Source organism: Rosa rugosa, chromosome 1 (genome assembly GCF_958449725.1).
Source record: "Rosa rugosa chromosome 1, drRosRugo1.1, whole genome shotgun sequence".
NCBI lineage: Eukaryota > Viridiplantae > Streptophyta > Magnoliopsida > Rosales > Rosaceae > Rosa > Rosa rugosa.
In genome coordinates this window covers 13,418,065-13,441,273 of record NC_084820.1, presented here as the reverse complement: position 1 = coordinate 13,441,273, position 23,209 = coordinate 13,418,065, and the positions used below count along the sequence as shown (strand labels likewise).

The following is a 23,209-nucleotide window of genomic DNA, read 5'->3' as shown; positions in this document are numbered from 1 at the left end:
GGAATATGATGTCCAACATTAGTCCCAATGCAATAACCATCGAAAGTCTTCGATGTAAACTCTCAAGCAATGTCAAATCCAATTGACTGAATAGGATGATCCGGGGAGTGAGCCCGTTGTCATATGGTATGTGCTAGGAGTGTAGCATAAGCAACATTACAATTGGACAATGGCACAACATGTGACTAGCGTGTTTGCGTGTCAACTAACATCATGAGATATTTAAACGTCTGCAAGTTGGTTGAATCAGTCCACAGAATCCCCACGGATTCTATGTAAGAACAAAATGAGTATTTTCATATCCTTTGCATAGGACGGTCTCAGTCCTAATTTTCCTAAGGAACGACTTTTGTAAAACGAGCGAGAGGCTTTAGAAGCAACCAATGAGAATTTTGGTTAGGCCTGAGCGTCTGAAACGCTATTTGAAGCAAGTTGGTGATTGCAGCATCACCTAGGGCGCCATCACCATGATGGACGCCATCCATGGCGTCATGGATGAGGACTACGCCAGCCCAAGGCTGGTGGTGGACGGAGGTGGTGCCCTAGGCAGCACCGTCGGTCACACTTAATCCAAGAATCAACTTTTGATTCATGCTTCATTTCGCTCGATAGAAAAGATGTCCATGTGAAGTCTTTTGTAGACAGATCATCATATCATGACTAGGATGATCTATCATGTCGTGACAAAGCCAATATGTATCTAAATCCAAGAGATCTTCTCTCATAACTTTATTGGATTTAATAGCTCGAATAGTGACATAAGGTCCACTAGAGAGACACATAAACTTCTCTAAGATGCGCCTTTGTTCGCAATCATTAGAGGTATTGCAAAGGAACTCATTTCCGTTCTCTACATGTGTTTTCGTATGGAATCCGTTGGCAATTCATAGGTGCGATTTGCCCTAGGAGCGTAGAGAGTTTTTGCGACAGTAATCAAGGTGCCATTTGGCAGGGGGAACTTGGGCTATTCCATGTCCTTGAATTAATATTGATGACCCAGCCATCGTAGTCACAAAAGTAATATGCTCAAAATCAAAATTGAGTCATCATGAGAAGAACTCGAAATTTTATTCATAAGCCAACGGAGTTACATCATTGTCTCTTTGACCAAAGAAAATCTAATCCAAAATGCTAGCTAATGCAAAATAATGGTAGTCGGCTAACTTCTTTCGGTAATTCCAAAATAAATGTGACCAGGTGAGTAGAGAGATGTCGGTGGAGCAAGGCTCGCTTAAGTACCACTAATCTCAGAAACTTCCTAGACATCACACTTACTTTGGGTGAGCCTACTTTGAAGAAAGACTAAACCATTGGCATTTACTACAAAAACATATGGCAATTGCCTATTACATCTCTTGGAAAAATAAAGACTTAAACAGAATTGGCGATTTATTGATCTCAGCCAGATTTGTAGCCTTCAACCCTTCACTCTAGATCATCTTCTTGATCTTCTTGTTCCACATAGTGAGCTTCTCTTGCTTCACAATATGCTTTGTAGGCGGTGACAATTTCTTCACGAGCTCTACAAATGTGTGCCCAATGATCAGACACTCCACATCGAGAACATACATCTCTTTGCTCAAACTCCATTGATTGAGGCGCTTTGAAAGCGTCATTTAGATGGCTCTTAGTGTTGGTGGCGCCACCAACATGGCCAGAGGCGTTGCCTCCCTCTCTCTTTCCACGTTGACCTATTCGGTTTCGTGTTCGCCTATATTGGCGGTTACCTTCCCAAGTAGAGCTATTATATGGACAAGAACGTCCTGAAGTATCCCTAAGGTTAGGGTTTCGCTCTTGGCGCCTTCTCTTTGGGGCGCGACTATAATTGGACTCCGGAATATGCTCTATTTCCACGGATCTTGAATTATAGTTCTTCACAATGATGTTGTCATGCTTTTCAACGACATTCAGCTCCAATGAGCTCATGAAACCTTGTGATCCGTCCTGCAGTAACATCGATTCAATAGTTCTTAGCAACCATCAATGCAGAGACGGGGAAGGTAGAGAGAGTCTTCTCAATCAACATCGCATCTGTGATCTCTTTACCACAGAATTCCATTAAGGATTTAATGCGAAGTGCTTCCGAGTTATATTCAAGAACTTACTTGAAATCACAGAAGCGGAGGCTATGCCATCTCACTTCTAGGTCAGGAAGCAAGGTGTCACGGACGTTGCCAAATATTTCTTCGAGTGAGACCCACAGCCTTCTGGAGTCTTCTTCATTCATACACTCGTACTGGAGCGAATCATCAATATGACGAGTCATTAGGATGATGACTTTCGCCTTATTTGCCTCTAAGGCTGCTCTATTTGCTTCCAAAGCTTGAGCTTGCTCAACAGTTAGCACGTCTTAGCTAGGCTCAAGAATCATATCCAGGATTCCATCAGCCTTGAGATGCTGGCGGACATCACGAACCCACCTGTGATATCCAGAGCCAGTTGTTCCCAATGGAGCAAAGTCCAATTTGTTCAGGTTACTCATCCTGAAAGAGAACAAGAAATTAGGGTTAGTTTCAGAGCGAAATAGGCTACCACGAAAACATATAAAATTTCTGAGCGTAATTGCTTCCAAGAAATTCGATTCCAAGAGATATTGGATTAGATCGAAACAATGACGTAAGTGGTCGATCATAAATTCTCTACAAACTCTAAGTTTGGAGATCTCAACAAGCTCTAAGCTTGGAGTGAGCACGAACCCCCACAGTTCGGCTTAATTTGGTCTTCCCTATGATGAAGAAAGGGGGGTAGAAGAAGGGAGGTTGCAAGTCCCCGAAAAAGAAGAGAAATTGAATTTTAAAAACTCTAAAAAAACGGGAACGTTTAGTAAAAAAATACCTTTAAATAGGTCGCCGGGAAATTTTGACCGGAAAAAGTGGTCGGAAAAGTCGCCGGAAAATGGCAGGAAAAAAGTCGTTGACCGGAGGCTTACGTGGCACTGATGCTGACGTGGCAGTGGGTCTTGCTGCTGACGTGGCGCGGGTCCTAGGGCTGATGTCAGCGGGCTTCTCGGCCTGTTCCTTTTTTTTTTTTCCTTCTTTTCTTCTTTTCTGCCGGTTCAAGATGCAGCTGCTCAGGTGGCTGATTCACGTCTTTTTAGGCCGGTTTTTGGACTTTTTCTTCTGGTTCCTGAAACTTCAGATCAAGGGGCTTCTGCTACCAAAATATGATGGAAATTGGAGGTCCGGAAGATGGTGAACCGGTGGAATATTTGCTGCGAGTTGTATGGGGCTTCCGGTGGCCGGTTCGGTAGGTTTCCGGCCGGTTCTTGGGGTTCCGCCGCCGGTTCTGGACTTCTGGAATCGAGTTCTTCAAGGTGTGAGGTGGAGGCAGAAAATGCTTCAAGGTTTTGTATTCGGATTCAAGGTTTTTAGCTTCTTGAATCAGGGTTTGACTATTTGTTTCAGGGTTAGAGCTTCGTGCTGATAACTTGTTTTAGAGAAACGGGAATTGAGAGAAAATCGCTGTGTATTCTCATTGATAATAGATGCCTCTTTATATAGAGGATTACAATGCATAGAGTCTAAATCATACAAGGAAAGATAATCTCTAGATTCTTCTAATTAAATCCTATTACCACTAGGTCAAATAACCTAGAGTTTGAGCCAAACACAAATTAGGGTTTTACTTGAACAAGTTGATTATAATTCATTGTCTATAATTGTCATTTTACAAAAGGATATATATGTAATTCAATAATTCAAAAGATACAGAGATCAAATGAGCAAAATTAGAGTTTCTTATAGAAATCCTCTCTTTGATTTGATTTGGTGGTGAAGATGCTTGATATGTTTCCTTTCTGATAGCCATGCGAAGAGTACTACTGTCAGCATCCAAATCCAGCTTAAAGCAAAAGAATTATTAGCATTGCTTGCACACTACTTACAAGGACAGGACATCTCAGATCTCAAGGCAGCTTATATTCGGAGGGTTGCATTAGTTACAACGCCAAGTACAGGTCGCATTCAAAAATTCAAATTTGAAACCAAGCCATACATCAGTTGTGCTTCTAAATCACAACACCAATATCAAACTAGGCAAGGAAACTACTTTACAAGCATTTATCACTTCACTTCAGAATGCAATGTATGCTCTTCCCCAACTGTTAGGGACCTGACCTTGTTCTGGCAGCATCCATGAGAGAGAAGTTTTCTTTCCATTTAAGGGTATAACCAGATAAACCAAGAACCAGAAATAACAACGAGTTTATGCCACAGGAGCAACTCTTAATGTACCATCCTCTATACCGTCATCAATGCCAATACAAACAGCAGCTATAGAATAATACCCAAATAAAAATGTAAGTATTCTATCCTTACACAAGCAAAAGCAAATTATCGGGGAACATATTACCTTCATCACCAAAAGTCATGCTTCAGCAATATCAAATCAACACAACCAACATTACAGACTTATGAACCATTCAACAGTGTTTTTCAAGTTTCACTACCTAAAATCCCTCACGCAAATTATCGGGGAACATATTACCTTCATCACCAAAAGTCATGCTTCAGCCATATCAAATCAACACAACCAACATTACAGACTTATGAACCATTCAACAGTGTTTTTCAAGTTTCACTACCTAAAATCCCTCACACCCCCTCCATAGCTAACTTTGGAAGTCATAGTTTCCAAATAAGACAGTAATAAGTACGCCAAGCTAGGAAATACTGCTTCCATCCACCTGGTACAGAACATAAAAAGAAAAGCATACTCCCCACATTCATGCGAGTAAATACATCTAATGTTGAAGTCACTAAATCTCAAAACAATCATATTCACAAATGCAAGCCATTTATTAAGAAATTTATGTCCGTTGCAGATGTTTTTGAAAGGTAACAGAACTGACCAAGAGTCTAACCGCCGAACATTCTCAAGCAGGAATACAGCTAATGTATATACAGATATAAGAGCAGCAACACTAAACAACCATGCTGATTTCAAAGTTCAGTCTTGGACTAACAAAAAATCAGCGCAGCAATCACAAATACACCAATCAACAAAAACAGATTCTTCAACACATTATCAACCTGCTGCCTTTGAGTTGCTGGCTGAGGGAACCCATGGGCATGGCCCCCATGAAATGAACTGCTGAACCCGTAAGGAAAACCAGAAGTTGTTCCATATACAGTAGCATCTGGAAACCCATGATAATGAATATTAAGCAATGAGGGTATCAGACCACCAAATGCAGTGGCCAAAGTGAAGTTACCAATCCTGGCAGTTGCCGTTGGCATAAATCCTCCCATAAACCCAAAGCTGTAATTGGGAAACTGATTGTTCTCCTGGGGAGGAGCAGTCTCAGGCCTCTGCCCAGCAGGGCGATTAGGAATATTGATACCCGGATACGATTTTGATCTTGGATCAGTCTGTGTCTTGCCCCTGCCATAAAGAGGAACCAACTTGTCTTCCTGTACGAGGGCCTTGCACACCGGGCATTCTTGGCAATGTGAGTGATGGTGGAGCCATCTGTAGAGACAAGGCCAGCAGAAGAGATGACCGCAAAGAGTTATGATTGGATCTTGCGCCAATTCGAAGCAGATGTTGCACTCGAAATCCCCTGCATCATTGGCATTATTCCCCGAGCAAGACTGGCTTTGGGGCGGCACGCTTGTTGATTCCCCAAAACCACTTGCCATCCCTGCACCCAGAAAACTTCAAAATCGCAAACCTGTAGTCCATACAAACCCATCATTAACTCTTCCCTTGTTTCCCACAACATCGAAAACAATTTCTAAACCCAACAAAATCCACGTTATTCATCAAATTACTCAAACTACTCCAACTAAATTCACAACAACAGGTTCCAAACACTAAATTTTCAATCCACTAAACAAAATCACAAAGAAAATCCTCATCAAAGTAAGATCACATCACAAAACAATCAAATCTTGCCCAAATTCCCCCCAAAACCTCCCACAGATCACAAAAATACACAGATCAGAAAAAAATTAAGTAAAAATTCATCCAAACACCTAATTACAGCTAACAAAATCAATCAGCCCTAAATTAACCACAATTGACCGAGAGTAAATAAAAAAAAAAATACAGATCGGAGAAGTTACCTTGAAATTTGATTGGGACGCAGCAGAGGAGGAGGGAGGAGGATAGCAGTAGAAAAGCCTGGGCTGCTAAAAATAGAAGCGAGAAAGTCTCTGTAATGATGGGGAAGTCGAAGAAGGAAGGAAGAAGAAGAAGATTCCAGGTTTTTCCGAATTGAATTTGTGTTTACGATCCTAATTCCACGCTGGCGGGCTGGTGTTGTTATATATAATTATATATATATATATATATATGTTCTCTCTGTCGTTCCCACTAAAATTGTCGTCGCATCGTACGGGCTTATCGAGTCCAGATGTCCCAGACGGACGGTTGGGATTGGGATTGGGGAAGTTTGGTTTTGACTCGGTTTAGGGCTAATAACGATGATGAGGTTTACGAGCCCGGCCCGTTAGTCAAAAGTGTCGGCTTTCGGATGAGAAATTAAGGGTCCTGTACCGATTAGGAGAAACCTCGTAATCCCGTCTGATTCGTTTAATGTCCGGTAGCGTTGGATCTTATGATAGAGGTTTCGTAATTAACGACGAGCGTTGTTTTCTCTTTTAATTAAAAAATAATTAAATCACACAATTGACATCTAAGGATAAGGAAATTGACATGTTAATAACAATCGTCAATTCATGTGGTAGTGGGTAGTGATACATCATACACCTATTGCCTATTGGGTAGAGTCTATGAAAGAACATACAACAACACAGCCCACATACTTTGATTAATTAGGATCATTTTCGGACCCACATTATGAGCGTAGTTGGGTCCTTCATTAACTTAATAGAATGTACTTGGGCCAGGGCTGGGTATGAGTTATATGGTACATGGATTTTTCTTTACGGTAGAATGGTAGATCAAACTATAAACGAATCCACGGTCTTCGACTGTCTGTCCATTTGATCTCTCTGCGGATCGTTCTCCTTCTCCTCTTCTCTTCTTCTGTTTTGGTTACTGTGTTTATTTCTGAGGATGTTTTATATGGTTTAGAGATTTGGGTTATGGAGATCTTTCGATGGGTTCTATGCTGCTGTTCTTGCACAGGATTGTTTTGGTTGGACTCCAAGTTTTCGCCAGCCGATCTAGTGAAGTTTTTGTGTCACCTTTAGGGTTGGTTGGTGGCGGCATCGTCACTACGTCATCTCTCTCCCGGTAGATCTGTATTGTGGTTGAAGTTTGTAGGGCTATTTGGGCTTGTTTGTTTTTGTTTGTTGGTTGGGCTCTTTTTAGATCTTTTCCTTGTAATGTAGTTCTTGTTTGAATAAAAATCTTTCCATCGCCTAAAAAAAAAAAAAAAAAAAAAACTATAAACGAATCCAAGTGATCGATCCATGAGAAAAGCACATCTTTATTTTGGTTATCCAAGCTAGCTAGCCCTTAGGGTTTAGGCTCATTTTCAGACCCACATTATGAGTGTAGTTGGGTTCTTCTTTAAATCGCTATATAAGCTTGTTGCTTCGGGATGATAGCCATGGCAGCTGAGATGAGCTAGGGTTTACAAAGATCACACAGAAATTGAGAGAGAAGAATCGAGAGAAAGATTAGGAGTAGTATTTCAATTAACCAAGTTTTCGTTACAGGAAAATGAGAGAGCTCAGCTATTTATACTACATAGCTAACTAACTAACTAGTACAGCTGGAAAGAATAGAAATCCTATTAAGGTTCCAAATCCTATTAAGCTTTGCAATCCTATTAAGCTTTGCAATCCTATTAAGCTTTACAATCCTATTAAGCTTCACAGATTCTATTAAGCTTCCAAATCCTATTAAGTCTAATAACAGATTCTGTTAAAAAGACTAACAGCAAGGTCAACACGATTTTACATCATGGTCAACACCCTCCCTCAAGCTCAGCTAGGGTGACTAGTCTGAGATTGACACAGTGAGTTCGAAATATAGGTGAGGCTAACCCCTTTGTCAGTACATCTGCAGTTTGTTCTGTAGTGGAAACATACTCAAGACGAAGATCATTGTGCTGAACTCGTTCCTGGACAAAATGAAAATCGTTGTCTAAATGCTTGATCTTAGAATGGAACACTGGATTTGAGGCCAAAGCGAGAGCAGACAAGTTGTCATACTTAAGCAAAGGAGCACAAGGAACTTTAATCTTCAAGTCACACAGAAGATGACGAAGCCAACTAATTTCAGCTGCAGTATTGGCCAAACTCCTATACTCTGACTCAGTAGAACTTCTGGAGACACTACCTTGTTTCTTAGACTGCCAAGACACAGGACATAGACCAAGATAGACAACAAAGCCAGTAGTAGATCGTTTCTGTATCACTTCTCCAGCCCAATCAGCATCACAAAATGCCTTAATATTCACAGCATCATGCAAAGCACCACAAGAGCTATAAAAGATACCCTTATCAAGTGTTCCCTTCAAGTATCTTAAAATTCGTTTAACAGCAGCATAATGTATATCTGTAGGGCTTGTCATGAACTGACATACAGTATTAACTGCATATGCTATGTCTGGACGAGTGAAAGTTAAGTATTGTAAAGCTCCTACTATACTCCTGTACATAGTGGGGTCCTTAAGAAGAGTACCTTGATTTGATGTCATCTGAGAGTGAGGAAGACAAGGTGAGTTGCAAGACCTAACAGACTCCATTCCTGTTTTGGCAAGCAAATCTCTGGCATACTTAGATTGACTAAGTAAGATGCCTTGCTGAACTTTGGTGACTTCTAAACCAAGAAAGTATGACAATAAACCAAGATCCTTCATATCAAACACCATGCTTAACTCAGAGATGACCTCATGAATACCAGCAGTATCTGAACCAGTAATGACTATATCATCCACATATAGTAATAATGCAACCAGTCCTGCAGATGAATGTTTAACAAACAAGCTTGGATCAGAGTGAGAAAACTGAAAACCTAAGCTTGGTAGAAAACTTGTAAATTTCTCATTCCAAGCTCTTGGAGCTTGTTTTAGACCATAAAGAGATTTTCGTAGTAAGCAGACATGATTTGGATATTGAGGATCAACAAAACCTTGTGGCTGAGACATATAGACTTCTTCTTTTAGTTCCCCATGCAGAAAAGCATTCTTGACATCTAACTGCCTCAATTCCCAACCATTCATAGCAGCAAGTGCAAGTAAAACTCTCACAGTACTATGTCTAACCACAGGACTAAAAGTTTCCTCATAATCTAGCCCCTTAGCTTGACTAAATCCTTGAGCTACTAACCTTGCTTTATATCTAGAAATACTGCCATCAGGATTTTTCTTGATTTTGTATATCCATTTGCTTCCTACAATATTTCTATTTTGTGGACAGGGAACAAGAGTCCATGTACCTTGCTTCTGTAAAGCCTCAATCTCTTCCAACATTGCTTGATCCCACTCACTTTTACCAGAAGCTGCTCTAAATGATTTTGGTTCAACAATTTCACTTATATCAGACACAGCAGTAAATCCACTAAAGAATGGAAGCTCAGTGTATAGTTGTTGTTGAGCAACTGCAGAATAACAGTAAAAGTCCTCAAAACCTTTTTGCTTGACAATGCCATTCTTGGCCCTAGTCATCATGGAGTGGTCATTATAGTTTTGGTGAACTATGAAATTAAGTTCTTGAGGAAGATTATGATCTAGATTTCCACCAAACTGCAAAGCATTCACTTCATCATTATTAAGTGCAGAAATATCACCTATCACAGTATCTGTAGACTCAACATTGTTCATTGTATGATGAGGAACTTCTTCAGCAATACCATGACTAATCTCAGTATGCTCAACCATTTGATTCACATTATCAGCATCAGTGAAATTTTCACTTATACTCTCAGAGATATCAACATCTGAATGACTAGAATTATCAAAACCCGCAGAGTCATTACCAGAATTATTTTCTTCAACTTCATGAATTCCTGCTACATCTTCAGTGTCATGAGTGTCATTATTAGATTCATGAACCCATATATTTTCTGCACAAGTTGTCCTATCAGCATCAGTAGTGGCCACATAGTCTGTGTTAGCACCATTGCTAGAAAAGGGCAGGCCTACTGTTGAAGTAGGTGTATTAATACTAGGAGTAGTATCTGAATTTTCATTTTCTAATGCTGAAGTAGATGGGACAGGCACCCAGGGATGAAGAGTAGTGAGTGAGGAAGAAGATGGAAAGAAAGTAACAGGATCAATGGGAGATGGCTCAGGTGGAGATGAAGAAAGAAAGGGAAAAACATTCTCATCATGAATGACATGCCTAGACATCCAAAGTTTATTTCTAGAAATACTATAGCAGAAGACTCCTTTGTATCCTAGAGCATATCCCAAAAAAACACACTGTGTGGTTCTAGGATCTAACTTGTCATGAGCATAAGGTCTGAGATAGGGATAGCAAGAAGAACCAAAGATTTTCAGCTGAGAGATATCTGGAGGGTTATGAAATAGAAGCTCATATGGTGATGACAAGTTTAAGGATTTGCTAGGCATTCTGTTTATAAGATAGCAAGAATGAGCAACACTATGGAACCAAAACTGTTTAGGGACACCAGCTGTAGATAACAATGATATTGCAGTTTCTACTATATGTCTATTTTTTCTCTCAGCAACTCCATTTTGCTGAGGAGTATGAGGGCAAGTGATTTGATGTAAAATGCCTTTGGATGAGAGAAAATTATGAAAAGCTTTACTATTGAATTCACCCCCACCATCTGTTTGAAATTGCTTAATTGTAGAACTGAACTGAGTTTCCACAAAGGCACAAAAATGCACAAATTTGGCAAGAACATCAGATTTATTAGTAAGTGGAAAAATCCACACAAACTTGGTACAATCATCTATAAAAGTAACATAGTATCTATATCCCTCAATGGATAGCATGGAGCTGGTCCCCATACATCAGAATGCACCTTGGTAAAGGGCACAGATGTTGTTGTCACAGAATCACTAAAAGGAAGTCTATGCATCTTGCCTTCTAAACAAAAAGAACACAAAGACCTAGAGGCTGAACTAGGTTCTTTTATTTGTGAACTAGACAACATTTTAGACATGACAGGTTGAGAAGGATGACCTAATCTTTGATGCCATACTGGAAATGATGATGATGAGCTGACAAAAGCAGATGGAGATGGCTGGGATATAGATGATACTGGTGGAGACTTGAAGAGAAATAAACCTTCCTCACTACTATTTCCTTGATAGAGAACTGTTTTGGATGCCTTGTCCTGCACAGCAATATTAGCTTCATCAAGAGTTATAAAACAACCATTGTCTCTGCATAGTTTTGTGAAAGATAACAAATTCATAGCTAAGTCTGGAACATGCAAAACTTGTTTCAATTGTAAGACATGATCAGCAGGTTTAATGCAACTAGAGCCAGTGTGTGCCACATTCAAACCTGTACCATTACCAATGGTTATCTTGTTGTCAGAAGAATATGGTTGAGCAATTGTGAGATTTCTCAGTTCTGAAGTCATATGGTGAGGTGCTCCAGAGTCTCCTATCCAAATTTCACTGTTTGAATGAGTGTTTGATGGAGCAGCCAAGTTATTGGATGAAGAAGCACCACTGCTAGGATGAAAACCACCAGGAAATCAAGAGCTGGATGATCCATTAGATACCAAACATCCTCCTCCTTGAGTTTGATGAAACACACCATTAACACTTCCTGTTGATTGAGCAGTTAGAGCAGCCAGAGAAGCAGGAGGATCAGAACCTTGATAAGCAAAGTTGGTTCTATGAGAACAGTTCAAAGCAACATGTCCTTTGAGCCCACATATTTGACAGGTGGGAATAGACAGAGATGGATGTCCCTCAGGAACATTAGTTCTGTAAAAGCAGTTAGCTGCTGTGTGACCTTTCTTAGAACAAATTTGACATTCAGGAGATGGTACATTGCTTGAAAGCCTGAATTGTGACTGAGAAGTTTGTTGAGGTTTGTAGTCAGGGTTCTGATAGCAAGTACTTGTAAGATGACCATGTTTGCCACATATTTGGCATTTATGAACACGAAAGCATGTGTCCACAGTATGACCCTTTTTACCACATACAGAACACTCAACACCATTCCCATTATATTTAGCATCTTTATTTTTTCCTCCACCCTTGTTATCCCAGCCTCTACTACTTCCATCTCTTTCTCCAGTCCTTGTCTCACCTCCTTGAGCTACCATAGCACTCATGGTAGACAAAAGAGAAAAACTTCCTTCAATTCTTCTTTCTGCAGCAAGCAATTGAGACCTCAAATCTCGAAGAGAAATAGGTGTTTCTCTGCCTTCACCAACAGTTCTAACAGTGGAGTATTCATCAGGGAGACCATTCAAGATGACAATGATAATGTCTTCATCTGGAATAGAAACTCCTACTGATAAGAGCTGATCTCGAGCATTCTTCACACGTTGCAGATACTTCTCAATTGTCTCACTCCCCTTGCGAAGTGTTTGTAACTCAGTTTTAAGCTGCATTATACTCACTCTTGACACAGCAGAAAAACGTTCTTGAAGAGCAATCCAAGCTTCTCTAGAAGTTTTGCAACCTATTATCACATCTACAATATCTTCATCCAATGTGGCCATGAGTAGGCTAAGAAGAGCCATGTCTGTCTGGTTCCATGCTCTATAGGCTGCAGTTTCTTCCTTAATGACTTCACCTTCAGAAGTAAGAACATATCGAGGAGGGGCAACTTCTGAGCCATCATAAAAACCAAACAATCCATTTCCAGCAAGTGTAGACTGGAACTGAAAACTCCATTTGATGAAGTTTCTTTCTCCAAGTCGCATAGTTATGATACTCAGTAAAGAATGAACATCAGCGTGAGAAAGACTAGGAGTAGTTACACCTTGAGGAGCCATCTGTAACCTTTATGTTTTACTGCAAAGAGTTCTTACTGAATAAAGTTCTGTTTGTAGCAAATTGCAGCATTACACTTCAAGAACAGTATTACTTGAATCAAAAGACTCATAATCACACACAGTAGAGAGAAATCAGCTCAAAATTTACTTTGCTCACTAATTGCTTCAATTTCGACACAGATATCACATGGGGATAGCAGTTTTGCTCTATAATCTTGAAGTATGCACAGTTTGCAGTGAGATTTTGCTCGAGAATTGTTCTATAGGCTCCAATTTTACTCTGATTTGCTCTATATACTCCAAATTTGCTATAAGGCTCAAATACACAAAGATTTTGCTCAAGAATTTCTCTAAATGCTCCAAGTTTACTCAAATTTGCTTTGATTTACGCTAGATACTTCAAATTTTACTAGAAATCTCAAACTCATAAAGTTCATAGTTCTAAGAAACAAGATCAAGATCGAATCACCTGAGGAGAAGATGAAAACCAAAACCAAGCTTCGATGAAGATCAAAGCCACAAATCCAAGAGTTGAAGACGAAGATGATCAAACTGCAACTCGCACCAGAATTGAAGCTGAATCTGAGTATACAAGTGACAGAGAATCAATTAACCTTGAGAGCGGAAGCATGACTCACAGGTCCAGGAGCTATGGAGCTCTGATACCATGATAGCCATGGCAGCTGAGATGAGCTAGGGTTTACAAAGATCACACAGAAATTGAGAGAGAAGAATCGAGAGAAAGATTAGGAGTTGTATTTCAATTAACCAAGTTTTCGTTACAAGAAAATGAGAGAGCTCAGCTATTCATACTACATAGCTAACTAACTAACTAGTACAGCTGGAAAGAATAGAAATCCTATTAAGCTTTGCAATAGAAATCCTATTAAGCTTTGCAATCCTATTAAGCTTTACAATCCTATTAAGCTTCACAGATTCTATTAAGCTTCCAAATCCTATTAAGTCTAATAACAGATTCTGTTAAAAAGACTAACAACAAGGTCAACACGATTTTACATCATGGTCAACGGGACTCAGCTGGTAGGTATAGTGATTTATACCTACACTCGAACTTTCAAAGTTTAGGGTGTAGGTTCCCTACACTTGAATTTCCGAATATAAATCCATCGATCATGCTCCGATATAAGGTACCGCTGCACTTGCTTTCTAAATCGATTCTGTGTTGGTTGTGCCTCTCGTTTTCTTCATCTTGTAGGTTTTCCCGAGTTTCTTTTGTCTGCCAACCATCAAGTTTGAATGAACCAAACTACACGACGATTGAGATCAGATTGTATGCATCAAGTCAAGTCATTACCCACCGCATCAAGTCAAGTCATTACCCACCATTTTAGTGTAGGTCTATAAACTTTTCAGTCAGTTTAATTTGGTTGCTACAGTAAGCGATCACATTACTAATTGCTTGGACCCCTAAACAAAGACATATCTTTAAACATTAGGGCAATTATGGTTGAAATGGAAAAAGCGGTTTGAAGATAATGATGGTTGAAACGATAAAGTTGGATATTTCTGTTGCACATATATCACATCAATGCTTTACTAATTGAGTACATGCATAATTTGCATATTACGTCCCAAATTAACTAGATAGATGGCTAAATACCGGCCATATTGTTTATTTCTATGTAAGTTGATTTTAATATTTAACATAATCTTAAGGGCTAAATACTGTTTACCACCCTGTGGTATGGACCTCACATCAATTCAGTCCCTCGACTTTCAATTTCATCAAAAACACCCCCGAACTATCATTTTCTCGTCCAATAGGTCCCTCCGACTCAATTCCGTCTAAATTGGACGTTAAGTTTGACTTTTGAGGGCTAAAATGGTCATTTCAACATAAAAAATTAAAAAAAAAAAAATTAATTTTTTTTTTTTTCTTCTGTTTTTTAGTTTTTTTTTTTTTTTTTTTTTTTTTTTTTCTGTTTCTTCGTTTTATTTATTCATTTATTTATTTATTTTGTCTTCAACCTATATACCACAAGTTATAATAGGTTTATAAAAACAAAAAAAATACTCTAGGTAGTTGAAAGCCGCCAGCTGGTCTACGATATTTGTGACATATCTCCAATAAAGTGAAGAATTTAGGATATATCCCCAATAAAGTGAAGAAATATCTGTAAAAAATAATTTTACACTTTATCTGTAAATAAATATCTGTAAAAAATGATTTTACACAAATATTTCTTCACTTTATTGGGGATATAAAGATATTTACAGATAAAGTGTAAAATCATTTTTTACCGATATTTCTACACTTTATTGGGGATATATCATAAAATTCTTCAATTTATTGGAGATATATCACAAATATCATAGATCAAAAATGATTTTACACAGATATTTCTTCACTTTATTGGGGATATACAGATATTTATTTACAGATAAAGCTAGTGTAAAATTATTTTTTACAAATATGAGTTTTTCCATTTTTATTTGCTTCCCCGCTGTGATCGAATGAGAATGGATAAGAGGCCTATTTCTCAAATATATGTTTATCAATACTAAATAACTAAATATCTTAATTTGTTTAATTAGAGACGAATATTTTTTTAACTATTCCATATTTAATATTTCCTTTACTATTTTTTAATAATGTTTTTTGATATTTTACTATATAAAAAATAAAATAAAAATAAAACTATATAAAGTCTAAATAAAATATTTTAGTACATGGTTTTTTATTTCTAGATATTTATTTTCTTCACTTTATTGGGGATATAACCTAAAATTCTTCACTTTATCAGAGATATATCACAAATATCGTAGATTAGCGAGCGGCTTTCAACCACTTAGAGTATTTTTTTTTGTTTTTATAAACCTATTATAACTTGTGGTGTATAGGTTGAAGACAAAATTAAAAAAAAAAAAGTAAAAAAAAAAAAACTAAAAAACAGAAAAAAAAAAAAAAAATTTTAATTTTTTAATTTTTTTTTTAATTTTTTTATGTTGAAATGACCATTTTAGCCCTCAAAAGTCAAACTTAACGTCCAATTTAGACGGAATTGAGTCGGAGGGACCTATTGGACGAGAAAATGATAGTTCGGGGGTGTTTTTGATGAAATTGAAAGTCGAGGGACTGAATTGATGTGAGGTCCATACCACAGGGTGGTAAACAGTATTTAGCCCTAATCTTAATGTATGATCATGTTTCATATAATGTGGTGCTAATGTTATCACTCAAGTGTATACAAATAATATGTTTTTTGCCTATACGTATTTCATAAATGGACAGATCAATGTCATTTTCTGATAGTTACATGTAAACATTGAGTATAGCTATAATCTAGTTGTAATGTGTTATTGTTTGGGAAATTCGTCCAAACAGTGTCTGAACTTTTCCAGACTATTAATTTTCATACCTATACTTTGAAAAATGTCATAATGGTACCTGAAGTTTTGGCCCCGACCCAATTTCCATACCTGACAACAGTAAAACCGTCTACGGCGTTAAATTTTCAAGGGTATTTTCGTCATTTCAGTATTCATTTTATCCAAATCAGACAACTATAATATATATATTAAAAAATAAATAAAAAAGAGCTTGCCATCTTCTCCATCTAATTGATTCGTTTCTCTCTCTCTCTGTGCGTTGGGAAGAAGTATTTCCTATGAAACCCATCCAATGGCCTCATCATAAATCCACAAAACTTCGTTTGATTTCTGCGACATCGCACCTCAATCAACCATTCTCTCACCTTTCTATTGAAATCTCAATCACCATCTTTCTCGACTTTTCTTGTGTTGCTTTTCAATGGTAGCAGCTGAAAGAATTGAGCGACAATGGGGATCATTGAAAGGATCAAAGAAATTGAGGCCGAAATGGCTCGGACTTAGAAAAACAAAGCCACAGGTTCTTCCCCCTTTCTTAGAACTTCTCCTCAAGGACTAAGTGTTTGTGGGTGTCTAGTGGAAAGGACTGGGTCTACTGAGCGGATTGGGTCGTTTTGTGAGGTGTAGGCTTCAGCAAAGAACATGGAAGAAGAATTGACTGCTGTGGGGATTGGAGAATGGATGACCGTTTCAATCTCATGCCATCTAATTCCTTCCCTAATTTCCTACAGAGCTCCTCAAATCACAGGTGACGGTGACCAGTCCAGTGAGCTCAAACTACAAAACATGGAGTGTCTTGATGAGGTCAGATTCTTTCGCCGCCAGAGAGCTCTCGAATTTAGAGCATTTCACGATCTTCAACTCGATCTCCCGCTTTATTTGAATGTTCGCTTCAATCTCTTCGTTGACCGTTGGTCTGGATTGGAATATATGCAGAGGCAAGTGACGGCCGATACTGCTGGATGCAACGAAGAAGAAGACCCGGATCAAGTTGTTACAGCCGATAACATTGGCTTTGTCTATGATGAAATCCAAGTAGGAATTGAGGATCAAGAACTTGCCTTTCTTCTTGATTCGCAATGTGAAGCCTCGCTTCCTTTCCGGCAATGGCCGCTAGGAAAAGGTCTGGTTCGGAGAGCTTGGAAGATGACCGGATTCGCAGCTGGGTAATCAAAGTTGATTAATCAGAGTCACTGTGGTTAAGTGTGTTAGGGAGTGAACATGTATTTGAATCCCAGGCTGCAGGGGACAACTGGGCAATCGGGACAAAATCGAGCCGAGCAAGAAGAGGAATCCGGTATTGGTCGGTGATTCGAAGCCCGAGGCTGTGACGAAAGAGCTATTCAGGCGAATTCAGAGCATGAAAGACTTGATGCCCTTGGTTGAGACCCGAATGGCGAGTTCGAATGTGGGAGCTATGATTCTTGATTTGGGCGACTTGAAATGGCTCGTGGAGCAGCTTGTTAGCTTGGGAGCAGTTCCGCCTGGCTCAGGTGGCCAACAGGTTTCGGAGATGGGGCCGACGGCGATGCCAGAAATGGGGAAGGTGTTGGGAATATCTGAAGTTCCAGATTTGCCCCTGAAAATCTAACGCCGTAGACGGTTTTACTGTTGTCAGGTATGGAAATTGGGTCGGGGCCAAAACTTCAGGTACCATTATGATATTTTTCAAAGTATAGGTATGAAAATTAATAGTCTGAAAAAGTTCAGATACTGTTTGGACGAATTTCCCTTATTGTTTTGGTTCTCTCGACGGTGAGAGAATGTCAAATTAAGTTTCCACATCAAGGAATACCTGGCCTATATTTGTACCAATCTGCAATTCATAATGATCCCGATTGAAAGAAATCATTGATGTTATTATCAGTCTTTATTCCAAATTAATAACCAACAATGCAATCAATATCTAACGCATTCGATCATGGAATCTTGTTTACTGGTTTTAGATGGTTTTTTGTTATAGGCTTAAGAGCATATTTGATGTCAAGAACGTGAACCCTAATCCCAAAATTAATTAACATATCATTAGCATATGATCTTATTCCTTACGAAGAACGACTTAAGTATTAGACGTAACGGCCACACATGCATGCTTCATAATTCTCAATATAAACGTTTCATCGGGTATTATAAAGTCTTGCTTTACAATTCTCTCACTGTCGATTGAATTTATGTTAGATGTTGATAAGAAACAGATACAGAAGGAGTAGATATCGGAAGAAATATCTTCTATGATACCAATCCATTTAAACAGGATTTTACAGAATTAATTAGTTCTGTTGAATGACATACGTACAGTAGTGTTAGGCAGGTTGTAGACAACATTGTGAGTCCCATGAAATCGCAGTACATATCTGTGAGTTACCTTCGTCTTCTTGTAAACCATTAAACGCACTAGTACAAATATCAAGTATCAAGAATCTGTAAAACATAATTTCTTAATTCTGAAGCAGGTTTCTATAGTATCTGGTCTTTATGGTCATCGATCAGATTATGACCCGCAGAACATAGAATTGAGAGCACACCGATAATATTAATTCCTATGCAGATTATTCAAACTTTTGAATTTGAGTCGTCGAGTGAAATAATCTCAGACTGCAACTTTGGAAAAGTAAGTATGGATATATATACATGGGCGTGGAACACAAGCCATGCATTGCAGTATGATCCTGATCGTCTGATCTTAAGCATATCCTCAGTAAAGATGCTTTTGTGTGTTCTTTTCTAAACCATGAGTTGATTCAGACCCTACTAGCTAGTCACGTAGTCTAATAATTTTACCAAGAAAATAACGAGCATAGATGTGACCCAAATGAATAAAACCATCGAGCTGGACAGTATAGTTTACCAACTATTCAATTCTGAAGTCTATGCGCCTTATACAAGACACTTTCTTGTTCTTTACTAATTAACCAATAGCTTTTTGGATGAGCTAATCAACAAGGATATGATTAAACCATGTTTCTTAAAAAAAAAAAAAAAACGTTTCTTTCCTCGATCTATCTAACATTCTAACTTTTAGTGTTGTTTTATGGCGGAGGATTCAGAACACCGACGTGCAATTGCACCAATAAAAATAGATGGTTGGATGAAAATTATTCTATGTACCGACGGTACAAATGACCCAACACTTATAAGATGATCTCAACCCTTGATATTTATAATTAATATTTTTTATAGATAACCTAAGAGTGTATTTAATATAATCTAACCATCTATTTATATCGGTGTAAGTGCATGTCGGTGCACTGAATCCTCCCCCATGGTTGGATAACATCAAGTGGACATTTTGGTTATTTAAAAAAATGTTAACTAAAAATATCAAAGATTGAGATAATCTAATAGGTGCTGGGTCACTTACACTGCCGGTGCATAAAAGAATTTCCATTGATTTATCCAAATGCATGAAATTTAAAGACTTGTAATTATGATGTTTGATGATATTTTCACCCAAACTTTATGTAAGCATCTCATATTATAGTTATGTGCATTGGAGAGTGCTTTTATAGTTAATTGCAAGTGATGAAGAAGCATTTACTCTAGAACGCTTATAATTATTCTTTACTCACTTTTAAATAAGTGTGCAACAAAGTCCGCAATAGATCTTATTTGGTAAATTTCCTCCTCATTTAGGCCGAAAATGCTTGTCAATTTGTAGAAATTATTCTATACACCGACGGTGCAAGTGACCAAACCCTTATAAAATAATCTCAACCCTTGATATTTATTATCAACTTTATTTTTAATAAACAAAAAGTGTATTTAATGTAATCTAACCATTCATTTATGTTGGTGCAAGTGCACGGCGGTGCTCTGAATAATCTCTCGTGAATTTGTTATTTTTAAGCTCTAGCATACCTAATTTTCTGATCATTACTCAGTGTAGTCGTGCGAATATGTGATATTCATTTCCGGACCTTAGTGTAGCGATGTGAATTATATAATTTTATCCCTAAGAAACACCACAAATCAAAACCTTCCACGTACCATTCCAAAAATGCAGTTGCCAATACGTCCTCTCCTCGGCTTTATACCCACCAGCCATTTTCACCCCGGCTCTTCTTCACTACCTCTCATTCTCTCTCTCTCTCTCTGCGAATTCCCAACCCACCGTTGAATGTACGACTCCCACTGAACCAGCCCCACCGGAGCCACCCTATCTTGACCTAGCCCGTCACCCCAGACATCCCTCCCACCCAGACCAGCCCCCGCCGTCGTGATCCATCACCGGCAACGTTGATGGGTCGGTCCGTGATCCAGACTCTCACGTTCTGGCTCTCGGAGCACCCATCAATCGTCGGGTTCCGGTGGTCTCACGCCAACTCCTGGGGCTCCACATGGTCCTTCCTCTTCACCGCCATCGCCCTTTACCTAACTATCTCCGTCCTCCTTCACCTCCTCCTCGCCCTCCTCCGCCGCAAGGGTCGACCCGTCCCTCTCGGACCTATCCCCGCCCTCCACTCCCTCTTCATGACCCTCCTCTCCTTCACCATCTTCGCCGGCATCACACTCTCCTCCGCCGCCGAAATCAAAGAAACCAAATGGTTCTGGCGGCGCTCCAAAACCCCCTTCCAGTGGCTCCTCTGCTTCCCCCTCGGGACCCGCCCCTCGGGTCGGGTCTTCTTCTGGTCCTACATCTACTACCTTTCCCGCTTCTTCCACATGATCCGCACATTCTTCACCATCCTCCGCCGCGGCAGATTAGTCCCCTTCCAGCTCTTCAACCACTCCATCCTCACCTTCATCTCCTTCATGTGGCTAGAATTCTCGCAGTCTTTCCAAGTGCTTGCCATACTTTCGACCACGTTGGTGTATTCTGTTGTTTATGCTTATCGGTTCTGGGTCGCAATCGGGCTGCCGCGGGCCGGCTTCGCGTTCGTGGTGAACTGCCAGATGCTGCTGCTGGGCTGCAATGTGGCCTGCCACGTTGGGGTTCTGCTGATGCATTTCATGAAAGGCGGCTGTAATGGAATCGGGGCTTGGGGTTTCAATTCGGTGCTGAATGCGGTGATTCTGTTGCTGTTCTTGAACTTCTACGTGAAGATACATTGGGGTTATGGGAGGAGGGTCGCGTTGGCTGCGGTGGAGGAGGCCAAGGCGGAGGCGGCGGCGGAGGAGGAGGAGTTGGTTAGAGTCAAGGACAAATAGCTTTGAGGGAAGGGGGGTTTTACTGTTTATGATGTAAGTAATATCAGTGGGTAAAAAAAGTTTTGGGGGGGATGGGGTGTCAAAGACTCAAAGTTTTGTTTTTGTATAAGGTCTTTGAGTTTTATACATGGGTCTAGAAGGGTGGTGAGGTTGAGTTGAGTTGAGTTACATGTCTCGGAAGGTAGAATTTTGTTAATGGTTATGGATGTCGCATGTGATTCAGGAGTAAAAATCTTGGTGGGAATTCGAATCAAATTGTTCAATTTTTTTTTTTTTTCCTGGGTTTGAGCAGTGCTGAGAGTAGTAGTGTGTGTTCTTAGCTATACCTGTTCTTTTTTTTTTTTATTAGTTTTTACTGTGTGCTAATAGAGGGACTGTAAATAGAGTGCTGCTCATGTTGTGTATGTAATATGATCATAGTCCTAGGTTGTGAGATGAATCTTTTCTGTGATTGTTATGTGTTAACATTAAGTTCACAAACACAAACACCTAGTGTCTACTGGTGTTCAAAAATCCGAAACTCATAACATCATGTCCTTCATTTTGATCGTCAATCTAACTGTTAACTCTTGATACCGGTGGACTGGTGTGTCGAAGAAGTTGCTCTTGAGCACGCTCAGAATCTCTACGAATCGTGGAATGAGAGTTCGCTAATGTCAATATCGTTTGTAACATCGATCGCCCAACTGTACGTTTGAGTTACTAAATGAAATCGATCCTATAAGCCGAGCACTTAACCTTAACCAACCGGTCCAACACTCCAACCTACTAAGTACGAGGTCAACTGAGGCGGGGAGGAGGCATTAACAAGGTGAGTGCAGAAGTGAACCCAAGTGTTGCCATACATTCTCCCCTCAACTCATAGAAAGGTCACTACAGGCTGTATATGTGGTTCTGAGCAGATTGCGGAGATGTTGCAACTAGTGCCAGACCAATTCACTTGCAAATCGTGTTGTATTATTGTTGGGTGTAATTGAGTGGACCTTTTGTACGATTTGCAGAAAAAAAAATAACAACCCAATCTTTTTATAGGGGTACGTAGCACTAATGTGTTATCACATACACAAGAAATATACAAGAAATTTGATGCCACAATCTAATAATTAAATCAACAAGAAAACCAAAGTATGGCATTTGGTGCGGTGGTTAGGATTTGATACCTCATCAGCGAATGATTTGGCTTATGACTACTTTTAGATTAGGGCTTATGTAGCAAACGTGTGCCCCTTTAAAGGGAATTATAATGTGTTGGCCCTTGAGATCATAAAATTTTGGAGTCCATGCTTTAGTACAATTTTTTGGCATTTATAGCTTTCAAATTTTCAATAGGCTTTCGTAATGATCTGTACATCCAGTCTTATTCACCCGCTCAGTTATGCTTAATTGTCATTAGATAAATTACACGGTGGAGAATAATAAGATAGTTTATTTTTAGGATGTTTCGACCTAGCAGAACTCTGCTAGGGTTGGGAGAGCGCCGCCCTCGGCCATGGCCTCTCTGTACCTTTCTCCGTCCTGAATGGAGTATACCTACGGCGTCTTCTTTGGAGTTGCCCAAATCCTGTTCACTTATTGCCGGTTTTTCTTTGTCGCATACGTATTCTGAGCCATCGTGGCTGGGAAGCGTGGAGACTTGGGTTCCAGATCGATTGTATCTTGATGTGCAACCCTATGCAGTCCCAATGGTGGTGCCATTTTGTGGTGGCTTGTCTAGGCCTAGGCGAGCGCGACTCAAAGGTAGTATCGTGATGACGGAGGCGTTGGAAGATCTGGGTAGATCTTGGCGGGCGCGATTGGAGTTTTTGCGGTCTTCCGGGTCGGGTCAGATTTGGTCCGCGATTTCTCTCCACTACTGGCGTCA

The 23,209-nt window shown here is 39.5% G+C and overlaps 2 protein-coding genes across 3 annotated transcripts; one reads left to right on the top strand and one right to left on the bottom strand.

Annotated features, from left to right (window-relative positions):
• Positions 1-3,447: 3,447 nt before the first annotated feature.
• Positions 3,448-6,265, bottom strand: LOC133718906 (uncharacterized). Of its 2 annotated transcripts, XM_062145788.1 has the most exons (3): positions 6,066-6,265; positions 5,031-5,671; positions 3,448-4,271 (listed from the first exon to the last, which is right to left on the bottom strand). In XM_062145788.1, exons 2-3 carry the CDS (start codon positions 5,637-5,639, stop codon positions 4,239-4,241), a joined length of 642 nt encoding a protein of 213 aa, XP_062001772.1. In that variant the 5' UTR covers positions 5,640-5,671; positions 6,066-6,265; the 3' UTR covers positions 3,448-4,238. The 2 variants fall into 2 exon arrangements, with proteins under 2 accessions (XP_062001772.1, XP_062001767.1); XM_062145783.1 differs by lacking the exon at positions 3,448-4,271 and having other exon boundaries at positions 4,778-5,671; positions 6,066-6,264.
• A 13,964-nt stretch (positions 6,266-20,229) lies between these two features.
• LOC133718887 (elongation of fatty acids protein 3-like) lies at positions 20,230-21,799 on the top strand. Its single transcript, XM_062145769.1, has one exon. It carries the CDS (start codon positions 20,440-20,442, stop codon positions 21,346-21,348), a length of 909 nt encoding a protein of 302 aa, XP_062001753.1. The 5' UTR covers positions 20,230-20,439; the 3' UTR covers positions 21,349-21,799.
• The last annotated feature ends 1,410 nt before the right edge of the window (positions 21,800-23,209 follow it).

Bases quoted from the DNA above. Each gene is read 5' to 3' on its own strand.
- LOC133718906 (XM_062145783.1), bottom strand. From the start codon at position 5,639: ATGGCAAGTGGTTTTGGGGAATCAACAAGCGTGCCGCCCCAAAGCCAG.
- LOC133718887 (XM_062145769.1), top strand. From the start codon at position 20,440: ATGGGTCGGTCCGTGATCCAGACTCTCACGTTCTGGCTCTCGGAGCAC.